Here is a 22,249-nt window from a genome sequence, read left to right as displayed (position 1 = left end):
CTACGGCGTTGAGGACCCAGGATCAATCCTGGCCCCGAGTCACTGTCCATGTGGAGTTTGTACTTTTTCCCCCATGTCGGCGTGGGTCTCATTCCCACAACCCAAAGATATGCAGGGTAGGTGGATTGGCCATGCTAACTTACCCCTTAATTGGAAAAAATAATTGGGTACTCTAAAATTTAAAAAAAGAAGAGTTAGCCATGGTTCGGTTGGTAGCACTTAATGAAATGAAAAATGAAAATTGCTTATTGTCACGAGTAGGTTTCAATGAAGGTACTGTGAAAAGCCCCTAGTCGCCACATTCCGGCGCCTGTTCGGGGAGGCTTGGTCTGCTTTCAAAGCCAGCTATTTAACCCAGTGGGCTAAACAGCCCCATATACCTCATACCTCTGAATCACAAGGTTCAAGATCCCATTCCAGGGCTTGAGCACAAAAATCAAGGATGACACTCCAATGCAGTAGAGGGAGTGCTGCACTATCGGAGGTGTCATCTTTTGGATTAAATCTTAAACTGAGGCCCCATCTGCCCTCTTAGGTGGATGTGAAAGATCCGATGGCACTATTTTGAAGAGCAGGGGAACAATGCTTGGTGGCAGGGCAAATATTTATCCCTCGATCAACATCTCAAAAACAAATTATTTGGCCATTATCACATCGCTGTCTGATGAGTACAAATTAGTTGCTGCATTAGTTAGGGATGGGCAATAAAAGCTGGCCCAGCCAGTGATGCCCATATCCCATAGAATGAATTTTTAACACTGCTTTGAGACTGGGGAATTCCAATTTACCAAGTAGGAATTAGCCACAGTGCGCCCTCCAGTGCTGGTGATTTATGCTGTGGCAGCCAAACACCTACAACATTTCCCCAGGATGAATTTCAATTTGAACTGAACTTTTTAAACTCTATAACCAGGTATTATTGCTTCTTTATTACAACTCTTACGATTATGGAGAACAACGAATCATCTAAATAAATTCTTAACTAAAACAGGCATCTTTAAACTTCCTTCTTGGTCAAGTTTTATCCCACCCAAGGATTACATACATATACCTCTGATTTTCACCAATACAATACCTCATTTTTGTCCACAATGAAATTAATATGCCCATAGAGAACTTATCTGATCAGCTACCGATCAGTCCAACAAATCATACCAGTCTTTGTAAAATCCTGGCAGCCTCCTCTGACTGCACAGTCCGCTCCAGTGTGGTACCATCTAAGAAATTAACTATCTTTCATTGAGATTGATGGGAACCTCGGATATGAATGGCTTGGTCAGCTAGAGTTACATGTAGGCCAGACCAGGTAGGGACGACAGATTTCCTTCTCTAAAGGACAGATGGGTTTTTACAACAGTTAGTGTTATTAAATGTAAACCATGAAACTGTGACTAGCTTTCAATTTCAGGTGTATTAATTGAATAAGCCTTGAGGGGCAGCACGGTAGCACAAGTGGATAGCACTATGGCTTCACAGCGCCAGGGTCCCAGGTTTGATTCCCCGCTGGGTCACTGTCTGTGCGGAGTTTGCACATTCTCCCCGTGTCTGCGTGGGTTTCCTCCGGGTGCTCCGGTTTCCTCCCACAGTCCAAAGACGTGCAGGTTAGGTGATTGGCCTTGATAAATTGCCCTTAGTGACCAAAAAATTTAGGAGAGGTTATTGGGTTACGGGGATAGGGTGAAAGTGAGGGCTTTAGTGGGTCGGTGCAGACTCGATGGGCCGAATGGCCTCTTTCTGCACTGTATGTTCTAGGTTCTATGAATTTAAATTCCACCAGCTGCCATGGTGGGATACAAACCCATGGCATTGGCCTGTTGCTGGGTTACTGGCCCAGTGACATTACCGCCACATCAGATAGGATAATAAGGGGATTGGGGGTTATGGGAGAAGGCAGGAGAATGGGAATGAGAAAAAGATCAGCCATGATTGAATGGCAGAGACTTCCGGTGCGAACGTTGGGCTGAGCAGTCAGATGGCTCTCCTTCCTGCGGATCTGGGAAACAGTCACTTTTTAACAAAACTCGCCAAACATTCCCATTGATTTGTTCCCCAAACGTTAAGAAGATGAGGTACAAGAGAATGAGAAAGAAAAATGACGGGAAAAAGCCAGTCCAGGGTCGCACGAAGACCATAAGTGGAAGGGGTCTGGAGCAGAGGCAGACCAGCGCACGAGGCGGCGGAGCGCAAGTCTCACTGGAGCGAAAACGGCAGACCAGCTAAGTACAAAACCCTCCCTCACCGGCAGGGAACTGGCCGGCATTCCTCTCAGAGGCACTGAAGGGGCTCCAGCAGGAAATTAAAACGGACATACAGGCCGAGGTGAAAGATGCGGTGGCCAGAGCAGGGCCGAAAAGAAACTGGAGGCCCAAGAGGCCACCATCAAGGACCTTGAAAAAGCTGTAACTGACCAGAGTGATTGGATCGTGGCTCTGGAAAAGAAGACGGCGAGAATGGTCACAACACAGGGCAACCTGAAGGGAAGGGTTGAGGACCAGGAGAATTGAATAAGGAGGCAGAAACTGCGGATCATGGGCCTACCAGAAGGAACTGAAGGCAGAGACCCCACAAACTATGGGGCCTAAATGCTGGGCAACCTGATGAGAAGGGAGACTTTCCCTAACCCACCAGAAATAGACAGAGCCCACCGGTCATTGCGACCAAAACCCAAGGACCGGGAACAACCAAGGGCCATCATAGCCAAACTGCACCGGCGCCAGGGCCGGGGCCGGGAAGGAATCCTGTGCTGGGTCAGGCAGTCCAAGAACTGCAGTTGGGAAGGACACAGACTCTGTATTTATCAGGACACTGGGGCTGACCTGGCCAAGCACAGAGCAGAATTCAACAGGGCAAAAGCAGCGCTACACAAGAGCGGCAAACACTTTGGTATGTTGTACCCAGCCACGCTCTGGGTCACATACCTGGGCAAAGAACACCTTTTTTACAGCCCCTGCTGAAGGAACCCGACCGCATGGGGAAAGCAGTCACAGCAGCCAACTTTGACAGCACCTAACAAAGGGAAACCCCGGAGGGAAGGGCGCGTCCACCAGGTAAGCATGGTTAATCCCACAGGAGCGGGAAGACAAAAAAAACCATCAGGGTAGTCACCTGGAATGTCAGGAAACTTAACGGCCCAGTGAAAAGATGCAGAGTCTTCATCCACCGAAGAAACATGAGAGCCGACATAGTCTTCCTCCAAGTGACACATCTAAGAGAGCAGGACCAACTACAGGTAAGGAAGGGCTGGGTGGGGGCAGCACGGTGGCACAGTGGGTTAGCACTGCGGCCTCACGGCGCTGAGGTCCCAGGTTCAATCCCAGCTCTGGGACACTGCCCGTGTGGAGTTTGCACAGTCTCCCCGTGTTTGTGTGGGTTTCACCCTCACAACCCAAAAACATGCAAGCTAAGTGGATTGGCCACTCTAAATTGCCCCTTAATTGGAAAAATGATTGGGTACACTAAATTTATAACAAAAAAATTTTTTTAAAGGAAGGGCTGGGTGCGACAGACCTACCATTCCTGTTATGGGACAAGGGCCAGGGGAGTAGCTATTCTGATAAATAAGAGGACGATGGTCAAGGCGACGAAGACGGCAACAGTCCCAGGGGGACAGTACGTCATGGTCAGCGGGGCCCTAGACGGGCACCGTTAGTACACGTTAACGTGTACGCTCCCAACTGGGAAGAGACAAAGTTCATTAAAAAGACGATTGCGGAAATCCCTGACACAGTGACACACCGACTGATCATAGGGGACTTTAACTGTGTACAGGACGCATGGACAGACAGGTCGCACCTGAAAACGGGGAAGATTTTAAACATGGCAAAGGAACTCGGCCGCTTCATGGGGCAGATGGGGGTGGTGGTGGACCCATGGAGGTTCACCCACCCAGGGGAGAAGGATTTCTCCTCCTTTTCCTCAGTACACAACGTATACTCAAGGATTTACTTCTTTGTGGTCGGGAAATCAGTGATTTCAGGGCCGGTCAAGGCGGAATACTCCGCAATCGTAATCTCCGACCACGCACCACATTATATGGATGCGATGTTGGAGATGGGCAGTGCCCGACGCCCCACATGGAGATTTGGCGCTACCCGACAAGGCTTTCAGTGAGAGAGTATCACAGGCCATAGCTGAGTACACGAAAAGCAACCAAAACGGGAAGGTCTCACCCTCCACGTTCTGGGAGGCGCTAAAGGTTGTGATTAAAGGGGAAATTATCGCCTTTAAAGCTCAAAGAGACAGTGAGGAGAGAGTGGCTAAGCAGCAGCTGGTCGACTCTATACTGGAGGTAGAGTGTAAATACTCCGAGGCTCTGACCGTAGAGCGGCTGGCGGAGAGACAAAAGCTACAAATTACAAACCTTGACCTGATCTCCACGAGGAAAGCAGTGCACCAACTCCACCAGGCACGGGGTGAGGAGCAGCAGGGTAGCACAGTGGTTAGCACAGTCGCTTCACAGCTCCAGGGTCGCAGGTTCGATTCCCGGCTTGGGTTACTGTCTGTGCAGAGTCTGCATACTGTCTGTGCAGAGTCTGCACATTCTCCCAGTGTCTGCGTGGGTTTCCTCCGGGTGCTCCGGTTTCCTTCCTATTAGCTCCATGCAGGCGGGGAAGGTGCCGGGACCAGACGGGTTCCCAGTGGACTTGTACAAAACATTTACGACAGCACAGGCCCCGCAACTGCGGGAGATGTTCACAGATTCGCTGGCGAGGGGCACACTTCCACTTATGCGAGCACAATGCGTTTAGCACAGTGGGCTAAATAGATGGCTTTTAAAGCAGACCAAGGCCAGCAGCGCGGGTTCAATTCCCGTACCAGCCTCCCCGAACAGGCGCCGGAATGTGGCGACTAGGGGCTTTTCACAGTAACTTCATTTGAAGCCTACTTGTGACAATAAGCGATTTTCATTTCATTTCATTTTTCAAACCTCAATTTTGCTATTACCCAAGAAAGAGAAAGACCCAACTGAATGCAGTTCATACAGACCCTTCTCGCTACTAAACATAGACGCCAAAATATTGGCCAAGATCCTAGCCAAAAGGCTGGAGAACTGCATACCAGAGATGGTCGCAGAGGATCAAACAGGCTTTGTCAAAAGTAGACAGCCAACATCGAACATCAGGCACCTGCTGAACGTGATCATGACCCCATCTGGGGAGAGAACACCTGAGGTGATCATGTCCCTGGACACAGAAAAGGCCTTCGTCAGAGTCGAGTGGAAGTACCTCATTGAGGTGCTGGAGCGGTTCGGGCTAGGGACAGGGTTCACCTCATGAGTGAAGCTCCTGTACAACGCTCCCATGGCGAGCGTACGGACAAACAACAGTAGCTCCCAGTACTTCCAGCTGCAAAGGGGTACCAGGCAGGGATGCCCGTCGTCCCGGCTGCTGTTCGCCCTAGCAATCAAACCATGAGCAATCGCAGAACAGCAAAGAACTGGAGTGGGATCCAAAGAGGAGGCAGAGAGCACAGAGTCTCGCTCTATGCGGATGACCTGCTCCTCCAGATCCCAGACCAGCAAAGCAGCATGGAAGGAATCATCGCACTCCTGAACGGGTTTGGTGCCTTCTCGGGCTACAAACTCAACATGAGCAAAAGCGAGATTTTTCCCGGTGAACCCGCAAGGGGGAGGGGCAGCACTGATGGGACTTCCGTTGAAACAAGCCGAACACAAATTTCAAATAGCCGATGACTGGGCAGGGGTCCACAGATGGAACCTGACCAGTCTGGCAGAGGAAGTTAAAAAGAATCTGCAGTGATGGAACACACTCCCACTCTCCCTGGCGGGAGAGTACAGACGATCAAAATGAACGTACTGCCCAGGTACCTCTTGCAACTAAGATCCATCCAGATCTGTATCCCGAAGGCCTTTTTGAACTCACTGGACAAATTAATCATGGCATTTGTATGGGGAGAGGGAAAGAATGCTAGGATCACAAAGAAGGTCCTACAGAAAACAAAATCCAGGGGAGGGCTAGCTCTCATAAACCTACAATTATACCATTGGGCAGCAACAGCGGAAAGAGTGATGGGATGGATAAAGGAGCCAGAAGCTGAGTGGATGTGCACGGAGGAAGCTTCCTCCGGGCCCCTCCATGGCAGCACTACCATCCCCATCCAAGAAACACTCCAGCAGCCCATTGGTGGATTAGTCACCCTCCAGATTTGGAACCAACAACGGCAGCAATTCGGACTGACTGAAATGTCCGACAAAGCCTGGTTAGCTGCAATAACCACAGGTTCACGCCAGCACCCACTGATGCCATCTTTAAACGGTGGAGACAGGACCGGGGGGGGAGGGGGGATTGAAATTCAGGGCCCTCTACACTCATAACACTGGACAAACTGACGGGAGACATTCCAGATAGCAACGGGCAACGAACTCGATGGAGGATAGATGTGAACGTTGCCAAGGAGGCCCGACCAACCACACCCACATGTTCTGGTCTTGCCCCAGACTAGCTGGGTACTGGACAACTTTCTTCGAGGCAATGTCCAAAGTGATAGGGATGAGGGTGGAGCCATGCCCAAAAGTGACAGTCTTCAGGGTATCAGATCAGCCAGATCTCTTCATGGGGAGGAGGGCAGATCACCCGCGTAGAATCCTGCTCGGCTGGCGGTCAGCAGCATCACCCAAGGCTGCAGATTGGCTGTCCGACCTGGTAAAAAAACCCTGTCCTGTTACATATCTCCAAGATCCTTTGTGTTTTGCTTTGCTATGTATATACCTGTATTCATATCATGTGCAAAACCCAATAAAAACATTTTTAAAAATCATTGAATGGCAGAGCAGCCTCGAATGGCCTAATTCTGTTCCTAAGGTCTTATGGTCTTACTACCATTTTCACTGTAATATGGAGAGATCATTTAAGGAATAATGTAATCTTATATTTGCATTTTATTAAGATGATTTCACAACTTTACTGTCTACAGTTTCTAGGTTAAACAGAAGTTAGATGTGGCATTTAATTCTGGGATTACGAGGGTGGCATGGTGGCGCAGTGGTTAACACTGCTGCCTTACAGTGCCAAGGACCCAGGTTCAATCCCGGCCCCAGGGTCACTGCGTAGAGTTTGCACATTCTCCCCATGTCTGCATAGGTCTCACTCCCACAACCCATGGAAGGTGGATTGGCCATGTTAAAATTGCCCCATAATAATTTTTTTAATAATAATTCTGGGAATAGGAGTATAAATTAATTGAAAGATTATATACAAACCAACACTTGTCAGAAATGGGCTTCAGCAGAAATTATTTTTTATAATATTCATTCATGACATGTGGGGTGTTGCTGGCAAGAGCAGCATTAATTGCCCATCCCTAATGAATTGGCCGAACTGGAATTTAATTGGTTTGCAGAGTGTAAAATATCACATGAGTTTGTTTTGCACTTTGCTGCACACATTCTTTCAACATCTGCAAAACATTTGCTAAGTTTAACTGCCATAATTTTGACTGTAAAAATGTTGCCATATTCCACTAACTGAAAAAAGTTATGCAATTAATAATTACCCTTCTATCCATTTTGTCCTGTTCCCTATCCGCTTCTTGGTCTCTGCCTTGGTCTTTCGAATGCTCACGCTCCTTATCTCTTTGTCTTTTTTCTCTCACCCTGTCTTTGTTTCTATCCCTTTCCTTGCTTCGCTCTTTGTCCTTTTCTCCATCTCCTCTAATCTTGTCCTTTTCCACTTTTTCTCCATCTCGATTCTTATCTTTTTCCACTTTTTCTCCATCCCCTCGATTCTTGTGGTTTTCCTGATCTCTTTCTTTTGTTCTTGTTCGGTCCCTCTCATGTTCCTTTCCCCTTTCTCGCCTATCACCATCTTTGTGTCGGTCCCTTTCTTTGTCCATCGGTTTCCCTTGTTCCTTTGATTGTTCCTTTTCTTTTTTGTCTCCGCTGGTATGCTTAATTCCATTCTCATTCCTTTCCTGAAAGCAAAGTATGGTTCATAAACATAAAAATGATTGAAATATTATATATAGGTACCCAAAGAGATTAAATGGTGGAGGTTTTTTGTCAAATGGACGTAAACAGACTCTTTCTACTCAATTTACGAATATCTGAATCAACATGTAGAGTGGCTTCAATGAAATCCTTTAATCTTTAACCAGAATGCAGCACTCTAATAATAATAATAATCTTTATTGTCACAAGTAGGCTTACATTAACACTGCAATGAAGTTACTGTGAAGTTACTAGAAACTTACAAGATAATACATGGCTTAGAAAGGATGGACGCAAAGAAACTGTTTCCGTTAGGCGAGGAGTCGAGGACCCGTGGGCACAGCCTTAGAATTAGAGGGGGTAAATTCAAAACAGAAATGCGGAGACATTTCTTCAGCCAGAGAGTGGTGGGCCTGTGGAATTCATTGCCGCAGAGTGCAGTGGAGGCCGGGACGCTAAATGGCTTCAAGGCAGAGATAGATAAATTCTTGATGTCGCGAGGAATTAAGGGCTATGGGGAGAATGTTGGGAGGTGGAGTTGAAATGCCCATCAGCCATGATTGAATGGCGGAGTGGACTCGATGGGCCAAATGGCCTTACTTCCACTCCTATGTCTTATGGTCTTATGTCTTAAAATCCGCTAGTCGCCACATTCCAGCGCCTATTCGGATAGACAAAGGAAGAATTCAGAATGTCCAAATCACCTAACAGCACATCTTTTGGGGCTTGCGGAGCACCTGGAGGAAACCCACACAGACACAGGGAAAATGTGCAGACTCCGCACTGACAGTGACCCAAGCCGGGAATTGAACCTGGGACCATGGCGCTGTGAAGCAACCGGGCTAACCGCCGTGCTACCGTGCCACCCATAGGACTGCACAGGATAAAAAGTTCCAGAACAAATATTGACCCTCAAAGTTAGAACATATGGCAATATTAAAAAGAAATAAAAGCTAAGCCAGAGGACAAACAATATGGTAATTTTATTAACCACACAAGCGATAGTCTGCCTGAGCGCTGTAGTTCTATGCGGAATTCTGTAGGAGGAAAGATGGCAGGAGCAAGCTGGCCGAGGTCATGGAGTTTGAGCAGCAGTTCACCAAACAATTCAATAGGTATCGGAAGGAGATGATGACCTCGCTTAAGAGATTGGTGAATGATACACTGACCCCGATAAAGGAGGCTTTGGGAAAGACATTGATGGTGGTGCAGGAGCAAGGAGGGTTGTTGAAGGGGGTGGAGGAGGCATTGTCACGGCACAGCGACCAGTTCACCTCATTGGGTGAGGAGCTGCAGAGGGTGGTGGAGAGTAACAAAGGGCTGAGAGCCAAAGTGGAGGATCTGGAGAACAGATCGCGACAGCAGAATCTGCGGAGTGTGGGATTGCCTGAGGGTCTGATGTTCGGCAAGTTGTTGGGGGGAGGAGGAGGACCCCATCTTCTACAAGCTGGATAGGGCTCACTGGTCGCTCCAGCTGAAGCCGAAGGTGAACAAACCACCAAGAGCTGTGATAGTCTATTATGTTGAGATGTTTGGAAGGACTGGGTGTGGGGGAACCTTTACATTGTGTTTTTCTTTGGTGTTGGGCATGTGGGGGGAGGGGACTCTGGCAGGGGCCACCTCTCCGGCAGGGGCCACCTCTCTAGCTAACGCGAATTGGCTAATGAACGGAAGTGAGGTGAGGGGGCCGGAGCCCAGTTGTCGCAACTTTGTGGACAGGTTTTGATGGGCCTGGGAGGTGTGAATGGTGGGGGGATTTGGGGTGGGTGGGGGGGGGGGGGGGGGGGGGGGGGGGTTGGAGAGAAGACAGGTATCGGGTAGCACAATAGCACAGTGGTTAGCACAATTGCTTCACAGCGCCATGGTCCCCGTTTCGATTCCCGGCTTGGGTCACTGTCTGTGCAGAGTCTGCACGTTCTCCCTGTGTTTGTGTGGGTTTCCTTCGGTTTCTTCCCACAAGCCCCAAAAGACGTGCTGTTAGGTGAATTGGACATTCTGAATTCTATGTACCTGAACAGGCGCCGGAACGTGGTGACTAGGAGCTTTTCACAGTATCGTCATTGCAGTGTTAATGTAAGCCTGCTTGTGACAATAAAGATTACTATCATTATTATCCATGGTTGGGAGTGAGGCATGTTGTGGTTTTATGAATTCCAGTTTACACGCTGGGAATCAATGTTGAGAATCTACAGTGTGACATTAAATAAATAAAATACACATTCGCAGAGACAACTATGAGATAGAAGGTGCAAAAAAAAACATAGGAAATCAAAGTAAATTTAAGCATCAAGATGTAAAAACAGAAGAAAAACAGTAACATTTTAAGATACAGAATAATTGGCTTGGGTCATTGTGCGGAGTCAGAACGTTATCCACGTGTCTGCATGGGTTTCCTACGGGAGTCCTGAAAGACATGCTTGTTAGGTGAATTGGACATTCTGAATTCTCCCTCGGTGTACCCGAACAGGCGCCGGAGTGTGACGACTAGGGGATTTTCACAGTAACCTCATTGCAGTGTTAATGTAAGCCGACTTGTGACACTAATAAAGGTTATTATTACATGCACAATACATACAGAAACATGCACAAACACACCTAGATACTAGAAAAGTATGGACTTTTTCACTGTTGTAGACTACTCAATATCAAAATCAAGTGCACTTTTGATTCAACTAATAACAATGTTTCATAAATTGGACATCAGGTTAAATTATTGCCTCCTAACTACGTAAAAGCAAAAAATAAACAATGCTGTCTGACGTCTGCCAGACATCTTAAAGCACCTCATGTCCAACAAGTTTCTTTACCAAGTCTAGTTACTTAAGTAGGCACAAGAAGTGACAAACATGAAAAGTGAATTCATAAACATGTTTTTATAATTTCTCTATAAACAGTGGAAAATTCCCTTAATGTTTTATTATGTACAATAATACTAATATCAATTATGCTACTTGCACAACACAATTAACTCATTTTAAGATGAGTCTTCAAAAAAATCAATACTAGGGGCAGCGGTGGCACAGTGGTTAGCACTGCAGCCTACGGCGCTGAGGGCCCAGGTTCAAATCCGGGCCCTGGGCCACTGTCCGTGTGGAGTTTGCACATTCTCCACGTGTCTGCGTGGGTTTCACCCCCACAACCCAAAGATGTGTAGGTTAGGTGGATTGCCTACGCTACATTGCCCGTTAATTGGAAAAAATAATAATTGGGTACTCTAAATCTATAGAAAAAAAAATCAAGACTGTGGACATACTGATGTTTCATGGTTGCTTCCTTTTGTTAATCACTTTGGGCATATTGGTTTATCCTGATCTTTCAAAAATGCGTTAAAGAGGGGCAGCACGGTGGCACAGTGGTTAGCATTGCTGCCTACGGCGCTGAGGACCCGGGTTCGAATCCCGGCCCTGGGTCACTGTCTGTGTGGAGTTTGCACATTCTCCCCGTGTCTGCGTGGGTTTCGCCCCCACAACCCAAAAATGTGCAGGATAGGTGAATTGGCCACTCTAAATTGCCCCTTAATTGGAAAAAATAATTGGGTACTCTAAATTTATAAAAAAAAAGAAAAAAAAAAATGCGTTAAAGTTCAGCACCTTGTGCATTCCCCGTATATTAATAAGTCTTGAAGTTACCTCCTGTTCTTTGTCCTTCTGCCTCTTGCGCTCATCATCTTTTTTTTCTCTGTTTTCTTTGCCCTGTGATTTGGAACTGGGCAGTGCTTTTGCTTTAAGATCTGTCTTTTCACCAGCAAGGACCTTCCTCACTGAATCATCACTGGAAAGCTGGAGAGCAGGAAGCAAAATGGATTACTACTATTAACTCTTGTGAGAATCCTTCCTGTTTATTTCCTTCATTCCCATTTCTTTCATTTTATCATTTTTGGTCTGTGGACCCATAATCGGAATGTGTCTTTAAGCAGAAGGCTGTCAGCCAGGATAGGCTAGGTTTTGTACTTTGGAGGAGAAACAGACTCGCCAGCGCCGAGTGAATCTCAGGAAGCGGTTTTGGAGGAAGTTGGTTTGATTGGTTAACTGGCAACCAGTGGCTTGACCAGGGACAGTGTTCTTTCTTTTTTTTTGTAATAAATTTAGAGTACCCAATTCATTTTTTCCAATTAAGGGGCAATTTAACGTGGCCAATCAACCTACCCTGCACATCTTTTGGGTTATGGGGATGAAACCCACGCAAACAAGGGGAAAATGTGCAAACTCCACTCGGAGAGTGACCCAGAGTCGGGATCAAACCTGGGACCTCGGCGCCGTGAGGCAGCAATGCTGTGCCACCGTGCTGCCCCCAGGGACAGTGTTCTGCCTGACAACAGACAGTGATTAGAACATAGAACATACAGTTCAGAAGGAGGCCATTCGACCCATCAAGTGTGCACCGACTCACTTAATCCCTCACTTGCACCCTATTGGTTCCTGCCAGGTGGTTTCTGACAGAAAGAATCTGCGAGAAGCCTCGGGACCTTTGAAGGAAGAGGAGCTGTGTTTTCCCCCTCTCCTGGTTGCCTACTGCTTCTTTAAGTCTGCAGTGAAGATCATTACAAGCTGAAGGAAAATAAAGTGCCCAACTAAAGGCTTAACCTTGAGAAAGAAACTAACTGGAAGACATCCATCTGAATCAAAGGTCCTTTTCCTGTTAATTTATTATATTTTCATTACCTCTCAACCATCCTTTTCCCTCTGTGTTTGTGTGCGCACACAGATTGCAGGGAGTTGAAGGGGGGTATTGGGAATCAGATAGCGGATAGCCAGTTGTATTATTTGCCTATTAAATTATAATTACTGTTAATAATAAAAGGTTACTTGTGTTTGAATTTTACAAACCTGGTGACTGTAGTCAATTTGACTCAATCAAAGCCACAGGTATTAATATAAAATCTAATTTCACCTATGTTGCAACTTCATGTCAAGTGGGGCTGAAATTGACTGCGCACTAGCCCAGGGGGTTGAAACACTCTGTGCAAAACTGAAATGGTCACTAATCTACTATGGGCAATATTCTAAAAAATTACAAGGGTTAGAAGGAAACAGAACTTTTGATTCTACCGTTTTATTTGAAGGATTTTGGGTTCAACTCGTTTTGCAAGCCTCTTTGCGATTGAAATGCCACAAGCAAGGTCACAGAAGTTTGTGTCCAATATAACTGGCATCCAGCAATTGTGTTATTTCACCAAAAATTCAAAAAACAACTTGGAGCTATCACATCAAATGTGACACTAGTATTTTGTTGTGAAACCAGTAAGAGACTGTAGCAACCTCAAAATATTATGTCACCACCTCAATGGCTACAGTTAGAAAATGCTGGAAATACTCAGCATGTCTGGCAGCATCTGTGAAAAAGGAAAGAGATATGTTTCAGGTTTATGACCTGAGCTCTGAAATGAGAAACTATTTGTGAAACATCCTAGTTCAATGGACAAAATTCAAAGGAAATATTCTCCTTCTTGAATTAAACAAATTTTGAACATTGTCTCGAATAGAAAACATAATTGTTCGGCAAGTAATGAAATATGTTAATTATTAGAACCAAACATACAGTAGTGAGGTAACTACAATTGGATCAAGATCTCTCTCCTCCATTCCTCACTCATTTTCATTGCTTTTCTTCTCCAGCACTCACACACTGCCTTCACCCCAAATCATCTATTTCTCCTCTTTCACTCCCAAAGTGGAATTTCTCTTTCCGCTACTCCCACAACAGGCTGAATTCACGCAGCGAATGTCATTTTCTCAGCACGCACCATCTGCAGCTGCATCTCTGGCTATTTAATTTTTTTGTCGCACTTTTGAATTCCATCTTCAGGAGGGAGTTTCTAGCTGAAGATGCATTATTTAAACCCTTCATAAAATGGTCCCAACGGTCATAATGTAATGGTTTTACAGTCTCATTTAAAATTTAAAAGATCAATGTAATTTTGCTACCAATTCCAATATTTCTGGAGCAACCCCCGAACATACACAAAATTATTTTGTTCATTTCTCACTAGCACGTTAAACTGTGGTTCAACTGTTATTTATCACTTGTTTGGAAAAGGAGCTAACAACATTTTTTGGGGGTGGCAGTCAGCAAGATATCAATTGCTTGAAGCCAATGATGGAAATGCACAACTTGAACAACAACTTCCAGATATTTGAATTTAACCATACCCCTTGTCTGAAGTTGCTGTATCATTTCCCTCATTATTTTGACAGCAAAATCAAGTCTACAGATCTCTAGTTTCTATTACTCTGCTGTTTTCTTGATTACCCACTGCTTAGGGTTGAATCCCTTTAGTTTAGGTGTATTATTGAATGAAAAGAAACATTCAAAATTACATAAACAGTGGTGGAGTGTGTCTAAAAGAATGAATGTGCATAATTGTATCCCACAGAGTGAAGTCTACATTGTTGGACATTTTATATACATCCTGCTGTTGCAGTGTCCCTTCAAATCGCGTCTCCATGAAACACTAATTGACATATCCAGGGTTGTCTCCCCCAGAAAGAATTTACCTTGTTAAGGCAACATTTTGCCATTATTTGTAAAAGCTCATTAGTTTTTTCTGGTTCATGACCAGCCACCACACGTGCAGGTTTCACAGACAAAGGATCACCAGACACCATCATCACGACATCAATTGCCTTCTGCAGAAATACAATTTTCGCATCTTTATCCTGACAACAAAACACAAAAAGATAATTAATAGGGAAAACTAAAATCACAACTTTCAATGTATAATACCTACACCTAGAAAATGAAAAGAATACATTTGCATTTATACAAAACCTTTTACAGCCTACGCAATGAATCTCACACTAACAAAAGTGGTAACAATTTTCACATAGCAACTAAGATAAATAACCAAAATGTTTTATGGTGTTTTTTGAGGGATAGATATTAGCCAGGACACAAAAAAAACCTTCTCTTCAAATAATGCTTTGGATTTTATTTTCTGTCCTTTTGAACAAGCAGATAGAGGTCTCAATTCAACATCCTTTGCAAAAGGTGGTTCCTCCAACTGAACAGCACTCCTTCAGTACTGCACTAAAATGTCAGCATAAATTGCAAGCTCAAATCCTGGAATGAGGCTTAATTGCACTAACCTTCTACTTAAGCATGATATCACTGTCACCAATGTATGCTTGCCTTCATACTGTTGAAAACATATACTGTATTTATAAATTTGTTGGAGGCCAAAGCCTATAGTCCAGATTTAAACAGAAAGAAAAGGCAAAGGAAATCAAAATTCCACAAGTAAATGGGAAAACAAAGGAGGAAAATAGTGCAATAAGTCTTGATTTCAAGAGCAATGATGCATAAGAATAGAAAATACGCAGGTGTACAGGAGGAATAAAGGAGAACAAATCAGAGGAGCAACAACAAGGTGCAAGACCAGAAGCACTGAAACTATGGTGCTGGCCACTGCTATGACAAAACTCTGGTCAGATCCCATTAGGAGTAGCATGAACAGTTTTAGGCCCTGTATCTAAGGAAGGATGTGGTGGCCTTGGACAGGGTCCAGAGGAGGTTCACAAGAATGATCCCTGGAATGAAGAACTTGTCATATGGGGTGCGGTTGAGGGTTCTGGGTCCGTACTCGTTGGAATTTAGAAGGATTGGGGGAGGAGGGAGATATCTTATTGAAGCTGCAGGATCATCGAGTCTGCACTGACCCTAGGAGAGACCACCCCACACTTCCACCCTATCCCCGTAATCCAGTAACCCCTCCTAACCTTTTTGGACGCTAAATGTAATTTAGCATGGCCAATCCACCTAATATGCACATCTTTGGACTGTGGAAGGAAACCTGGAGGAAACCCACGCAGACACAGGGGAGAACGTGCAGACTCCGCACAGACAGTGACCCAAGCCGGGAATCGAACCTGGGACTCTGGAGCTGTAAAGCAACAGTGCTATCCACTGTGCTACTAGATATAGATAAATTCTTGATTAAAATGGGGATCAGGGGTTATGGGGAGAAGCAGGAGAATGGGGATGAGAAACATACCAGCTAAGGGCGGCACAGTGGCTAGCACTGCTGCCTACAACGCTGAGGACTCGGGTTCGATCCCGGCCCACGGTCACTGTGTGGGGTTTGCACATTCTCCCCGTGTCTGGGTGGGTTTCATCCCCACAAGCCAAAGATGTGCAGGTTAGGTGGATTGGCCACATTAAATTGCCCCTTAATTGGAAAAACAAATGGGTACTCTAAATTATTTTTTTAAAAGAGAAACAAATCAGCCATGATTGAGCGGAGCAGACTCGATGAGCCGAATGCCCTAATTCTGCTCCTATGTCTTATGGTACTTGGAGGGGAAGAGGAATACAGAAAGTACACAAGGGTTTGGGCACTTGGGTAGGGACAACGCCAAGGGGTTTATGTTCCTGTTTTTAGTCGATTTTCCGGGTGAGGGACTCTGGGTGCGGGAGATCTCACTAGTAATATATATTTTAAAATATTTTATTTAGGCATTTTCATAAAAACAAACCGAAGTAGAAGTATACAACATTATAAATAACTAACACCCACTACCCCTTCCACCCCACCTTCTCCCATCCTGCCTTCCCCTTTTTACCCCCTTACCCTCCCCCCCCACCCTCCCCCCCCCCCCTCCCCTTTGCTGACTCCTCAATCCTCCTTAAAGAAGGCAATGAATGACTTCCACCTCCAAGCGAACCTATCAACCGACCCCCTCAAGACCAAGTTGACCTTCTTCAGCCTCAGGAATTCTGCCAGGGCGCTCACCCTCACCTCCGCTTTCAGTAGCTCTGTGTCCCTGATCTAAGTAAGATCCGTCTCCAGGCTATCAGGGAGGCAAAGGCCAAGACATCGGCCTCTCTCGCCCCTGGGCTCCCGGGTCTTCCCACACCCCGAATATCACAATCTCTGGACTTGGGGCCACCTTCACCCCCATCACCTCGGACATCATGTCCGTGAACCCCTGCCAGAACTCCTTTAGCTTTGGACATGCCCAGAACATGTGGATGTGATTCGTGGGCCTCCCCGCGCCTCGCCCACACCTATCCTTTACCTGCTCAAAAAACCTACTCATCTGAGCTACTATCATATGTGTTTTATGGGGCAGCACGGTGGCACAGTGGTTAGCATTGCTGCCTACGGCGCTAAAGACCTGGGTTCGAATCCCGGCTCTGGGTCACTGTCTGTGAGGAGTTTGCACATTCTCCCCGTGTCTGCGTGGGTTTCGCCCCCACAAAGATATGCAGGTTAGGTGGATTGGGTACTCTAAATTTAAAAAAAAAATGTGTTTTATGAATTACTTTAAACTGAATGAGGCTTAGCCTTGTACACAACAAGGACACATTCACCCTCCGCTGGGCCTCAGCCCACGTCCCGGCCTCCACCTCTCCTCCCACTTACACTTTATATCCCCCAGCGGAGCCCCTCCAAATCCATCAGCTGCTCCTTGTATACCTGACACCTTCCCCTCCCCTACCTCCTCCTTAGACAGCACCTTGTCTTGCAACCCGAAGGGTGGTAACCCAGGAAACGATGACAGCTCTCTCTTCACAAAATCCCGAACCTGCAGGTACCTGAAACCGTCCTGGGCAGCTCACAGTCTTCCTCCAGGTCCTCCAATTTCAGGAAACTGCCCTCTGCAAACAGGTCGCCAAATTGCCCCCCCCCACCTATGGTTGTCACAGTTCGGTGCCCACACCGAGGCACATTCCAGCCTCCAAGGGCGACACCACTGGGCTCACGGAGTGCCTGGCTGGTGAGAACGGCAGAGGCGTTGTTAACAATGCCCTTAAGCTCGTTCCCTTACAAGGAGCATCCTCAACCGTCCCTATGCCGACCCTTCCCCCACTACCCATTTCCTAACCATGACAATGTCGCCACCCTGTGGTAGTTCATTATATTTGGCATCGCCAGCACTCCCCCCACCCTCCCCCGCCCGCTTCCTCACCCCCACTGCAAAAAAGCCCTCATGACCCATGGGATCTTCCCCGCCCAAACAAACCTCGAGATCAGCGCATAAACCTTTTTAAAGAATGACTTCGGGAGAAACATCAGAGGTTCTGAAATATGAACAGGAACCTTGGCAGCACCGACATCTTTACTGTCTGCACCAGTCCAGCCAGCGACAATGGCAACACATTCCATCTTTTGAAGTCCCCCTTCATCTGCTCCACCAGCCGAGCCAAATTCAACTTGTGCAGCTGCGCCCAACCTCGCGTCATCTGAGGTCCCAGGTATCTAAAACTCACCCCCACTACCTTAAACTGAAGCTCTCCTAACCTCCTCTCATTCCTGCTGGTCTCAACCAGGAGCACGTTGCTCGTTCCCATGTTCAACTTGTACCCGGAGAACTGGCCAAAATCATCCTGATTGGTGCCTGATTGGCCATAGCGAGGCCCAACCCCACATATCTCTCTTTGGGGGCTTCCACCATCATGGTTGGTCTGGGGACTGCCACTGCTCATGGGACACAGTTCTGCCTTTCTTTTGTATTTGTTTTGTTTTATTTCTTTTTTTTTTAATGTATTTTATTATAATCATGTATCAAAACTGGTTACAGCGAACAAACAACCCAGGAAACATGCTTCCCAACAATCAACTATACAATCTGTACAGATTTTTCCCTTTTTTCACCACCCCCTCCCCCGCAATGAACAGCCCCTCAAACACAGTCACAAACATCCCCCACCTTTCCTCAAACCCCCCTAAAGAGCCCCTTAACTCATACTTTATCTTCTCTAATCACAGGAAGTCGTACAGGCCACCCAACTAAGATGCTACCCCCAGTGGCGATGCTGACCGTCACTCCAGTAAAATTCGCCACCGTGCAATCAGAGAGGCGAAGGCCAAGACATCGGCCTTCCTCCTCTCCATGAGCTCCGGCTTCTCTGAGACCCCAAATATCGCCACCAAATGGTCCGGGCCCACTTCCTCCTCCAGTATCCTGGCTAAGACTGCGAACACTCCCGCCCAGAATCTTCCCAATTTTTCGCAACTCCAAAACATGTGCACGTGATTCGCTGGCCCCCGTCCACACCTCTCACACTCATCTGCTACCCCCTGAAAGAACCCACTCATTTTCATCCAAGTCCTATGGACCCCGTGCACCACCTTAAACTGTATCAGGCTCATCCTTGCACATGAGGAGGTCCCGTTTACCCTACGCAGTGCCTCACTCCATGCTCCCCAATGATCTCCATTCCCAACTCCGCTTCCCATTTCTCCTTGATCTTCAGCACCTGCTCACCTCCCAGCTCCCCCAGCCACTTGTATATCTCCCCAATTCTTCCCTCCCCTTCCACATCCGGGAGCAGCAGTCGCTCCAGCAAGGTGTATCTTTCTTTTGTATTTCAATGTGGTATTGTTTGTTTACTCTCTGATTTATCATGGACCTGATATTATATTTACAATATCAGGAACAATTAAACTGCTCTTCACCAAAAAAAACATTTACTTTTGCGCAAGCAAGCATGCATTTATTTATAGGTGTGTATCCTTTACTGGCTCCCAGATAAGCATCGGGACAGGTCTGGCCATTCAGGCCACTCCGCCAATCGAATCGATCATGGCTAAACTGTAACTCGACTCCATTTATCTATATGTCTCCATATCCTTTGATAACTCTGACCAACAAAAATCTGAAACATTCCAATTGACCCAGCAGAGTGCTCTGGGCACAGAGTTCCAGATTTCAACTAAGATTATGTTGCCAGCAGAGTAACTAGTTTGTCTGTATTGAATCTCTCTCTGGAATCCTTTTATCATTTTAAAGAGCTTGTGTAGGCCACTGATTAACCTCAGAAAAATACAAATTAAGTTAACGCTGCCTTTCCTCAATTTAATCCTCTAAGACCTGGTAACATTGTTATGGATTTGCACTGTACCCCTCCTAACGCCAAATATCCTTCTCGATGTGAGGCACCAACAGAACACACTACTTCAAATGGGGTCTGATCAAAGGATCTATAGAACTAAAGTTGGACTTGAGATAAATGCCAACATTCCATTCGCCTTTTTGATTGTTTTATGCACCTTTCAACTAGCTTTAAATTATTTGAGCACGTGGATTTCAAATTCCTTTTTCTCCTTTACAGTTCCAGGATTCTCACCATTTAGAAAATATTCTGATTTACCTTTCTTAGATCCAAAGTAGATGACCTCACACTTGCCTTAATTTTGCCATTCACTTGTGCTACCACTTCACTTGCGGATAGCACTGTGGCTTCACAGCGCTAGGGTCCCAGGTTCGATTCCCCACTGGGTCACTGTTTGTGCGGAGTCTGCACGTTCTCCCCGTGTCTGCGTGGGTTTCCTCCGGGTGCTCCGGTTTCCTCCCACAGTCCAAAGACGTGCAGGTTAGGTGGATTGGCCATGCTAAATTGCCCTTAGTGTCCAGAAAAAAAGGTTAGGAGGGGTTATTGGGTTACAGGGATGGGGTGGAAGTGAGGGCTTAATGTGGGTCGGTGCAGACTCGATGGGCTGAATGGCCTCATTCTGCACTGTACGTTCTATGTTCACTTAACCTGTCCATGTGCCTTCGCAACTTCCTGCTCCAGTCTGAAATACTTATACCCCCTCCTAATTTAGTGTCATGTGCAACTCTCTATTGGACAGCAGTGGCTTAGTGGTTACCACTGTTCCTCACGGAGTTGAGGACCCGGGTTTGATCCCAGACCCGGGTCACTGTCTGTGGGGAGTTCACACATCCTCCCCGTGTCTGCGTGGGTCTCCACCCCACTACCCAAAAAGATGTGCAAGGTAGATGGATTGGCCACGCTAAATTGCCCCTTAATTGAATAAAAAGAATTGGGTACTCTAAATGTATTTATTTTTAATCTGCAACTCTCGATTGCATCATCCAAGTCTTGTTTCAAGTACAGATCGTTAGAGAACACTCCTTGTTTAATTTGATTGGATTTGTTTGTCACGTGTACCGAGGTACAGTGAAACGTATTTTTCTGCGAGCAGCTCAAACAGATCATTAAGTACATGAAAATAAAATTAAAATAAAATACATGATAGGGCAACACAAGGTACAGTCAGTGTATGTCAATTAATTTCCAAACCAAGTTAAAGGGCTATCGCCAATTTTGTATGCTCTCATTTTTCCAACTATCTTCTGTGTAGAACCCTAACCAGTGGGAGGAACCCCACTGGGAATGAGAGATTGGTGAATCAATCCGCACATCAATTCAACTGTACTAGAGGTCATTTCTTAATGATTAAATCTAAACAGTCTATATAAGCCATGTGATGTATACAATTACTTTTCACATACCTTGACATTATCAGATTTCATCTCAAACTCTGTATATAATCCTTTCAAAAACCCAGTGCTCCTTATAACCTATAAAATAGAAAAGGACAGTAATGTGAACACTTATTTATTCAAATATTATTAGCAATAATGGTTCATCCCCCTCAATCACAAGTTCGTTTCTTCAAAACTGCTGTCCTCGTTCCCTCTTCAACAAACGCATTCGCAACACTTTCTTTCTCACCAAACATCAAAAGTCTCTCACGGTCCTTGAATGTGTTATCACTTCCCAATATTGTGCTCCTCTGTCCGAAAATCCATGTTCAAATCCCTCCCAAAAAACAGACTTAAAGTCACAAATGACACCCCAAGTTTCTCCCTTCTCAGCCTCTAATCATGGTAATCGAGATTCTTCTCCAAAAGTCCTCCTCCAACCTACAGCTTGGTGGAACTGTTCTTATTTAAATCATTCCATTCCTATTTTTTTCATTCATTTACGGGATGTGGGCATCACTGGTTAGGCCAACATTTATTGCCCATCCCTAGTTGCTCTTCAGAAGGTGGTGGCGAGTTGCCATCTGGAACAGCATGCAGTCCGGGAAGTGTAGGTACACCCACAGCTGTTAGGGAGGGAGTTCCAGGATGTTGTCCCAGTGACAGTGAAGGAGCAGCGGTATATTTTCAAATCAGGGTGGGGGGGTGACTTGGAGGGGAACCTCCAGGTGGTGGGGTTCCGAGGTATCTACTGCTCTTGTCCTTCTAGATGGCAGTGGTCGTGGGATTGGAAGAAGGTGTTGTCTAAGGAACCTTGGCGAGTTACTGCAGTGCATCTTGTAAATGGTACACCATGCTGCCGCTGTTTGTCGATGGTGGGGGGTTTGAATGTTTGAAAGGGGGAGCAATCAAGCAGGCTGCTTTGTCCTGGATGGTGTTGAACTTCTTGAATGTTGTTGGAACTGTTTTCATCCAGGCAAGTGGAGAGTATTCCATTACACTCCTGACTTGTGCCTTGTAGATGATAGATGGGGTTTGGGGGGTCAGGAGGTGAGTTACTCGCCACAGGATTGCGAGCCTTTGATCTGTCTGG

General features: G+C 46.1%; 1 protein-coding gene across 4 annotated transcripts in view; it reads right to left on the bottom strand.

Moving 5' to 3' along the window:
* The window catches only part of traf3ip1 (TNF receptor-associated factor 3 interacting protein 1), a 225,321-nt gene that overhangs the window by 174,148 nt on the left and 28,924 nt on the right, over positions 1 to 22,249 (bottom strand). For all 4 annotated transcript variants that reach the window (XM_038788046.1, XM_038788039.1, XM_038788053.1 and 1 more), the window contains exons 2-5: positions 21,184 to 21,252; positions 14,440 to 14,601; positions 11,575 to 11,724; positions 7,513 to 7,929 (exon numbers count right to left, since the gene is read on the bottom strand). In XM_038788046.1, coding sequence (XP_038643974.1) covers positions 7,513 to 7,929; positions 11,575 to 11,724; positions 14,440 to 14,601; positions 21,184 to 21,252 — 798 coding nt within the window. The remainder of the gene's footprint in view (positions 1 to 7,512; positions 7,930 to 11,574; positions 11,725 to 14,439; positions 14,602 to 21,183; positions 21,253 to 22,249) is intronic.

Source organism: Scyliorhinus canicula, chromosome 2 (genome assembly GCF_902713615.1).
Source record: "Scyliorhinus canicula chromosome 2, sScyCan1.1, whole genome shotgun sequence".
In the NCBI taxonomy this organism is placed as follows: Eukaryota; Metazoa; Chordata; class Chondrichthyes; order Carcharhiniformes; family Scyliorhinidae; genus Scyliorhinus; species Scyliorhinus canicula.
Note: the sequence above shows the minus strand (reverse complement) of the source record. Positions and strands in the feature narration are given on the sequence as shown.